The sequence below is a fragment of the Tigriopus californicus genome, chromosome 9 (genome assembly GCF_007210705.1).
Source record: "Tigriopus californicus strain San Diego chromosome 9, Tcal_SD_v2.1, whole genome shotgun sequence".
Classification (NCBI taxonomy): domain Eukaryota; kingdom Metazoa; phylum Arthropoda; class Copepoda; order Harpacticoida; family Harpacticidae; genus Tigriopus; species Tigriopus californicus.
Genome location: NC_081448.1, coordinates 7,206,086 through 7,214,613, shown reverse-complemented (window position 1 = coordinate 7,214,613; position 8,528 = coordinate 7,206,086). Strand labels below are relative to the sequence as shown.

General features: G+C 43.0%; 3 protein-coding genes across 3 annotated transcripts; 1 reads left to right on the top strand and 2 right to left on the bottom strand.

Moving 5' to 3' along the window:
• Positions 1-1,157: 1,157 nt before the first annotated feature.
• Positions 1,158-1,899, bottom strand: LOC131886556 (phosphopantothenoylcysteine decarboxylase-like). Its single transcript, XM_059234925.1, has one exon. It carries the CDS (start codon positions 1,897-1,899, stop codon positions 1,216-1,218), a length of 684 nt encoding a protein of 227 aa, XP_059090908.1. The 3' UTR covers positions 1,158-1,215.
• Positions 1,900-1,902: 3 nt separating this feature from the next.
• Positions 1,903-3,866, bottom strand: LOC131886555 (coiled-coil domain-containing protein 174-like). Its single transcript, XM_059234924.1, has one exon. It carries the CDS (start codon positions 3,685-3,687, stop codon positions 1,945-1,947), a length of 1,743 nt encoding a protein of 580 aa, XP_059090907.1. The 5' UTR covers positions 3,688-3,866; the 3' UTR covers positions 1,903-1,944.
• A 3,137-nt stretch (positions 3,867-7,003) lies between these two features.
• LOC131886604 (ubiquitin-conjugating enzyme E2-22 kDa-like) lies at positions 7,004-8,516 on the top strand. The gene has a single exon (XM_059234991.1). The coding sequence runs from the start codon at positions 7,714-7,716 to the stop codon at positions 8,311-8,313; it is 600 nt and encodes a 199-aa protein (XP_059090974.1). The 5' UTR covers positions 7,004-7,713; the 3' UTR covers positions 8,314-8,516.
• The last annotated feature ends 12 nt before the right edge of the window (positions 8,517-8,528 follow it).

Below are 8,528 nucleotides of genomic sequence, written 5' to 3'. Positions count from 1 at the left end.
AATAGGCATTTTTCAACGATATTTGAAAAAAAGACAGATCTGGCACTCCCTAAACCTTAATACCAATGGACATTTTAAAGGCAATTTGAGGAAATAAAAGCCAGTGCAATCGACCAGGGTATCTCTTTCAATCACCGTAATAAAATCATAAAGAAATCAGGATTTTTAGCAAGCAATACAACTTCCAATTGTCAAAGGCTTCGATATGTCTCTTAATTTTAGCTAAATTATGGAACAGAAGTCTCCATGAGAAAGGTCAGGGAGGAGAATCAAACCAGCGACCTCTCAACGAAAACTTCTCTAATCACTGCACCACATTTCCCCCTTTATGAGAATGTCTTCCAAAGGCGAGATCAGAACTAACATCCGCTGGGGAATTGTGCCGCCTTGGATACATCAGACCACTCAATTATTAAATATCATCAACGCGAAAGCATATATATTCGGAGTTCTTTCCAAGCAAACTAAGCTTGGGCATTGAAATATCCTTTTAGAAAACATAAATTATATTTTGCTTGTAAAGGGCTTGTCTGGGATAGCAAAACCGTATATACATTAATGTTAAATTTCCGTCTTTCTTTGTCTTAATACTTTTCCTAATGTTAAACCCCAACCTTCAGTGGAATATTTACTCATTATGGACCTTCAGGAGTGCTTAAGCCCGTTGAATAGGCGGGAAATAGATCGCACAACGTTTTGTTTTTTCAGTGCTGGCGGATCTTCGAAAAAATAAGTCTACTGCTCACCAAATAAAAAACAGACATTTGAGCTAGAATCATATCATAAGCAATGAAATCTGATTGCTATATATGCTTTTCTGAGCTAGAAAACAGCCAAAATTTGTTGCGGGATTTCTCTCGAAACTTGCTTAGGCATTTAAGCCACTGTTACACAAAAATCATTTGATCTCGAATTTTTGGGAGAAGCAGATCCTTAAGAACTTCATACTTGTCTTCAGATTCCTAGCCATTAACAAGATGGCCATTAAAGTTGGAAAATTAGTGAAAAGGTAAGTAAGATAGAAAGGGAAGTTGAACAGAATTACTGCATCGTGTTTCTCGCTTTGCCTTTCTAACAACAAATGGGTTCATCGCAATAAGTGATAAGTTGATGCGACGGTTTATGATATGACGGTTTATGATATGACGGTTCAAAAATACGTCAAATGCTTTTTATTGAAACTAAATGTTTATGATCCAATGTGATTGTCGCAAATCAATTTAAATAGTGACGGGGTAAAATCACTCCCAAGATTGTAATGAGTATCCCCAAACTAAAAATGGCAGATGGTATTACATATTCCTGCGACTTATGTTTCAGAATACGCTTCAAATTTTCAACAATTTCTTTGGGTTCTTCCATTGCGCCTATGCCAAAATCTCCGCACATGACTTTTTTGCTGATAGGGCCAACCATTTCAATTCCAAAAGCTCGCATTTTGGCCACATTTCCTTTTGTGGCCGGATTCTCCCACATCTTCGGATTCATGCTAGGGCACACAACCATTGGCTTCTCTTTAATAGGCCAAGCCAAGGCCACGCAAGACAGCAGATTATCACAATGTCCATGGACAATTTTTGAAAGCGTTAAACAGTCCAAGGGAGCGATGACGAACACATCAGCCCATTTGGTTACGTCAATATGTAATACAGGATCCCCACGCTTCTCCCACTTCCACTCCATTAAGTCGTCGATCATCTCAATATTCATGTCATTAGTTAGCGTCTCCACGTCAAGAAAGTGTCGAGAATTTTGTGTGACAATCAATTTGATGTTGATGTGATCGTAAGTGGGAATAGATTGCATTAATTTAATGGTTTCACATGTTTTGATGGTGGCCACCGATCCAGTCACACCCAACAAAATATTCAGCGACGAAGACTTGTCCCCTCCAGACATGACCTAGAGTGAGATATCCAAGACATGAGTCATTTTAATTGGGATTCAATCCGACTCTGAGCTCTCATTTTCATTCAAAGGGCCTTTTCGCACACGATTAGAAAGCCCTAAAGTAAAAGCTTTGTTAATGTCTAATTTAGGCGGATAGCGTGATCTTGATTTCCCACTTTTAACATGATTAAAATATTCCATTGAACTTGGGGGCTCGATCTCGATTCCGCTACGAGAAGATTTAGAGCGCTCTGATGAAAACGAAGACTGGCTTTCTGGAACAGCTCTTTTCGACGATTGCACATTTTGGAAGCCAGGGAGTGGAATATTGAGCCATTCATCTGGAGTTAAATCTGAGATTCCCGGAGCCGTAGTATCAAGTTGGTCAAACACGTTTTGAGGTTTGGGAGTGACTGGTTTCAAAGAGTGCTGCTTACGAGATGTTTTTGTGCTTTCATTCGAGTAGAGACTTGGCGGTGCAAATTCGGAACTCCTATCTGAACGGCGCTCCTGGATCCACTCTTTTTGATCTAAAATCTTCTTTTCTCCCTTCATTTTGTTATAATCGGGTAGGGATGGTACGCCCTCTTTGCCAACATCCCACTCACGAACGATTGACTTTCTTTTGGCATCTCGATCGGCCTCGGCTTTTTCTCTAAGCGCTATCAGGCCTTGCACTATAGATTGTTCAACATCCTCAGGACGTTCTTCCTTGGTTCCATAAGATTCGGACAACTCCATTGGGCGATCCTTTTCGTCTTGGTCTTTGTCTGCTCCATTTTCCAATGGCAGTCCCATTTTCAAGCGTTTTCGCTCGCGAACCTTTTTCAACCTATCTTTCATAAGGGCATCACGTTGGCGTTTGACTTGTTGTTTTCGTTCTTGGGCCACCAGAGTCTCTTGATGACGGGTTTCTAACTCTTCTTTCTCTCGAGCTCGCTCGGGTTCATCCCGTGAGAACTGATAAAAGGCAGCTCCGTGGGTTCGAGCCTCGTCAAATAGTACATCTTGATAATGCACATTTCGCTTTTGCAGGTTCTCCTCTTCTTCTTTTTCCCACTTTTGACGCAACAACTCGCGCCGCATGTCTTCCGAAAGTAGATCCGGGGCTTTAGCTCCTAAAAAAGCCAGCGACGCTTTAGATTGGGATGTGCTGATCACAGTGGGTGTCGCACTCCCCGACTGCTGGGCACTACCCCATTCTCGATCTTGCGCTTGGAGCTCTGCGAGTTGGCTTTTGAGGCAACTACGAGTACGACCCAAAGTATCGGTGTACTCCACCCATTTTTCGGAAGAGCACCGAGAATCCAGTTCCTCATCGGAATCTTCTTGAGGGTGGACAGGCGTTCGGGTGAAATTCACTAGGAATCGGTCGTCCTTGGGGTTAGTTTCCCCGGATTGCAATTGATCATACAGCTCGGCCTTGGCCGCTAAAACGCGTTCTCGGTGAGCCTCAGCTTGACTAGACGAGGTCAAGTTGGCATCGGGATGATCGCGGTCGCGTTGGGCTCGTTCGGCTACCCCTGGGTTACCTGCGACGGTGGGCGTTTTCTTGCGTTTGGTGGTGGAACCTGTGGCCTGGGCAGTGCCGTGGAAGGCTGATAAGAAGTGAGACGACGCGGTATTGGATTGGCCATGGAGCCGATTGAATTGGGCCTCCTGCTTTTTGCGAAACACCTCGGCCTTCAAATCGACTAAGGAAGACGCATCCGTGGCCAGATGAGTCGTAGACACGCCCGAATCCAAGCTGAGATCGCCGTCCAAGGACGTTGGCCCGCCTTGAGAGGCAGCGGCCATCCTTGTCTCAAGCACACAGTGATCGGGTGAAGAACGATGGCCGATTACTTATGCCAATTAAGGACGAGAAGACTCAATCAACTCACAACTCACGTCAATCGACGAGGAGTACGATTATGACAACGTTAACTACTATCGAGAGTTTCTTGGTTGACATTTTCTCTCTAATTCATTTTCTTCGTTTTTTGAGACCAAAGGTTTTGTCATTAATGAATGGGATATTGCGTTGAGAAATAGCTTTAAGAGTACAGGACATAAACTTGGGCAACTCTTGAAGGGATCAATGGTTGCGAGTTCTGGGCACAAAATTAGATGAATTCAATTGCATTGTCCATGAGCTGGTCATAATGACACTTTGACTAGCTCATGTGGAGTAAGTTGTGCAAAGCATCCAAATCTTTGTCATCTGAATCTCAGGATTTTTTTCCAATCTGACTGACTCTGATTTCAAACTTTTCTGCCCTATTAAAATTCAAGTTAAAAACAAAGAGCTTTGCCTAATCTAACTCTCAGATTTTTTACTGGATTCAACTATGATTTGAGTTTTTTGGTCCAATCCAATTCAAATCAATCTTAATATGCCCAATTGACTTAGTACGGGGGATCACACCTGTAGTAGTCAGAAATTCCATGAAAACACTAACCAGCTAATAAACATATTTGAGCCCTAGTACTATTTCAATGAAAAGTTATGTTTCATCATTAAAACACACATTCATATAGCTTTCACGCCCGTTTTGGCGAGTTCCGTGACAAAATCCTTCACGTGGCCCATTGTAATTAAGTCCAGAAATGGGAAGGGGTGTAACAGGTGGGCTTTAAAAATGGGTTGTTGCTGATGAGTGAAGGCATGCTAGCCAAATATTGTAAACAATAACATTATTCAGAATTGCCACGGAAATTATTGCTTCTTTATCACAAAAGCTCGAATTTTTCCATTGCGGTCACAAAACCTCCATTATCATTTGTTTGTGCCATCACTGTACATGCAAAAAAAATCAAAAGGTTCTGTTTGTAGAAACTTGAACATTTCAACACTTTCATCAAATAAAAAAAATATGACAAGCAATACCATGTATAGCAATGCTTCACTTGGTCAAAAACATTCAGAATCATATATTTTGGGTAAGGTTTGACTACAAAAGTGGTTATAGTATACTGATTCAACCTCTGGTCAGGACAAACAGAAAACAAGACAATTTGGATAAAGCAGAAAAATTTGGATTCAGACAGATTAGAGAAAGCTCAAATACAAATTGATAAGGCTTTTTGACCACCGTGGTGAGACGGGTAAGACAAGAGGAGAGGAGACAACCATATCCAAGAATCCAGCTCAAGAAGAGACATTGGACGTTTTGTTGATTCAATGGTATACTTGAAGTAAAGACAATTTATTTGATTGAATTGTATTTGAATTTGGAAACGAGGAATTGTGATTTAGCATCAAATAATCTGCTACCATGGTTAGATATCTTCTACATCAAAACAATGAATTGCGACTCCAGGGTCTTGGTTTCAAGCTAAAAAATCAAACAATGCCTCCACTTTAAATGAAGACAAAAGCACATTTTTTCCTTTCAAGATCAGTATGTTTTTCACTTATGTCCTTATTTTAGACAGACATTTATTTATCTCCTTGGGCCTGTTATGGTAGCACCTGAATCTGAATCAACTTTTAAGCTGAGGGGATAGGGCTTGTCAACTGAGTGAAATTCAAGGAAAACTGTGAGCACATTATCAAATTGGCTCAATACCACAATGCTTTTTGCTTCAACAAGGAGGTAAAATGGAATAAATGTCAAAATCCAATGCATGCATAATGCTGTTTGGCTAGGCATGTCGTCTTTGATTTTACTCCATAGAATAATGTCAGTTGTTCATGAACCCGTTCACTTGACAAGCCCTATGGACAGTTAGTTGGTGTTGAGAGTTGAAGATAACCAGATGGCATATTTGCATGTCAAAAAAGTGTACATCTGGTATATTTAGAACCCCTGTGGCTTGGAAAATTGAATATGGCATGTTTTCTGGCATATTCTGGGAGTTTTGCTGGCCGGGTGAGGCTCCCTACTCCAACTCTAGCACCCCAAACCAATAAAAAAAGAAAATCTAAAATGCCCAAAATCAAGGTGCCAGACCACATTTTTCCTTAAATATCCTGCTCTTGACATGCCCTATAGTCATAAAAAAAAACTACTTAGTAGTAGTCTGTTCAGTTTGGCCTGTGGCTGACTTGGTCTTGTTATCTTGAAAGTAACAAAGGAGAAAGTATGGATTCATGTACTTCATGACTATGAACTGTGACTTTGTGTTAAGTTGGAAATAGCACATTTAGTTTTTACAGCCTTATTTGCTTATGGTCAACTAGTGAAGATTGAATTTGGATTCCATCTAACACAATATTACATTTTTATAATCACGCAACTAAAGTACCAAAACGGACTCCAAAAGTCCGTTAGGGGGATTGCAGGGAAGGCCCGACTGGCAACGGATAAACGTTATTCTCCACCGATTAGTTGGCGGTGCTCATTTTTAAATTTGTGGCAAAATATTAAAAGGTTTAGATAGAGACTTTAAGGGTTATTAATATCGTGTTAGGTTAGGTTGGGTTAGGTTAGGTAAGGTTAGATTAGGTTTGATTAGGTCAGGTTAAGATTTAAAAAAGTAGCACCGCCAACTAATCGGTGGAGAATAACGTTTACCGTGGATCGATGGTTAATCATTGAAAGGAACGCAAAGAAGGGAGCCAAAAACGAGCCTGTTGTCATTTTCATGCGTGTAGCTTGAATGAGTAACCATGGAGTGATGCTAGTCCAGTCGTTTCTTGGATGCGCTCTGTTTCTTTGATTCTTTCGATCCACGCCCAACGAGTATTTACAGGGATCTACGTGTTCGAAAACCTGATCTGTTTGGCTTACTTGCAGCGCTCTTTCTTAGCTTTATTTTTTCTATGGATTGATAATCAGCACTCATTCTGCCAGACCAATCAGTTGGTGAATCGAGCCTTTCTCCTTAATCTCCTCTTCTCTGCTCGTTTTGTGTAGTCTGCTGTTGTTCTAATCACAGACCACGTAGTGACCAGATTTTTTTTTTAAGGCGAGGGAAGAGGCGAACCCAGGCTTTATCAGCTGCCTCTTTCATGTTGGTGTTTAGTAACTCTTGGGCTTTAATTCTCTTGGACAGATATTGAGCGAGTTGTTCACTGACTGCGTAAGTTAGAAAACCCTTCATTTACGGATTTTTTCAACAACAGAATTGTCTGTGGGTACATCTGGCCAGATGGGCGCTTTAAACTTTTTTTAAGGTTTGGAACAGCTGACATAAAGTCCATTTTTCTCTGGACTGAGGTCGGGCCAATTTGAGATCTCACCATTGTACGATATGTGGTTCCAATCCAATCCACTCTCCGCCTCGCCATCCACCAGCCTAGTCCATACCAGTCCATTCTGTTACCCCGGCCTCGCGAATCCATCCACGACTGTATGAACGTCGAGGGACAGACAGTCACGCCTTCGTCCCCTTCCTTTTCTTTGGGTTGGCATTACGTTCGTCCGTCCTCCTTGCTTCCCTCTACCTCTTGAGAGCCTTCTGCTCTTGTCTGCTACGTCTCTGGATCTCTGTGTCTTGCTTTGGTTCGATTCTTGGTTGGATCGACATTGAGTGTGGAGTGTGGAGTGTGGACTTCTGGTCGATCGGTCGGTGATGTCCAAGAGCCGCTACGAAAATTACCAACGTACCACGGTCAGCGGTCACGGTCAGCATCAAGATATCTGAGATTTTGATCAAAAGGAGGATACAAAACTGTGAGTGGAAGGTGACTGTGAGATCTGCCGCGAATCACGCCTCTAAGCACCATTTCCGCAGTGGGAGGGTGTCTCCCTCATTCATAACTTATTATTTCAAACTCAGCCTTAGCCGTGTTGATCAGAGCGGGCGGTGCTTGCCGTGGTGCCAGAGCGCCCACCCCGTCCAGGGGTTCACTGAGACAGGATATTGATTGACACGTTGAGTCTTGCTTGGTAAACCATGTCGAACATCGCGCAGCAACGCATTCAACGCGAGTTTCGCGAAGTGGTCAAGAGTGACGAGGTTGCCAAGTCGGGTATTGAGCTAGCCTTAGCGCACGACGACCTCACCGAGTTAGTTGGCACCATCAAAGGACCGCCGGACACGCCCTATGAAGGTGGCACTTACCAGCTCGAGATCCGTATTCCCGATACTTATCCGTTCAACCCACCCAAAGTGCGGTTTGTCACCAAGATTTGGCACCCCAACATTTCTTCTGTGACTGGTGCCATTTGTTTGGACATCCTCAAAGACCAGTGGGCCGCGGCCATGACTTTGCGAACTGTGTTACTCTCGCTACAGGCTCTGCTGGCCGCCCCGGAACCCGATGACCCACAGGATGCTGTGGTGGCGCGTCAGTTTAGCGCCGACTACAAGACCTTCTTCAAGACGGCTCAGCATTGGGCCTCGGTCTTTGCCGGGGCTCCGCACGAGCATCCTGATTTCGATCGCTTGCTCACTAAACTGAAAGATATGGGCGTGGACGAAAGCTCTGCCCGTGTGGCCCTGTCTTCCTGCGGCTGGGACATTCATCGGGCCACTGAGCAACTCTTCAATTGATCAACAATATCATTATCCTGGCTCCCATTCCGTTAAAGTCTGAATGAGTAGCTTTCGTACCCTTGGCATCACACTGACAGACCCACTAAAAATATCGCGTGAAATTCTTAAATATAGTTTATATGCCGCTAGTCCAGGCCAGACTCTTAACGTAGTTTGTGATATCTGGCTTAATGGTCTACTGACACTTTATGTTCCACTAGGTCCGTATCCTC

Bases quoted from the DNA above. Each gene is read 5' to 3' on its own strand.
- LOC131886556 (XM_059234925.1), bottom strand. From the start codon at position 1,899: ATGTCTGGAGGGGACAAGTCTTCGTCGCTGAATATTTTGTTGGGTGTG.
- LOC131886555 (XM_059234924.1), bottom strand. From the start codon at position 3,687: ATGGCCGCTGCCTCTCAAGGCGGGCCAACGTCCTTGGACGGCGATCTC.
- LOC131886604 (XM_059234991.1), top strand. From the start codon at position 7,714: ATGTCGAACATCGCGCAGCAACGCATTCAACGCGAGTTTCGCGAAGTG.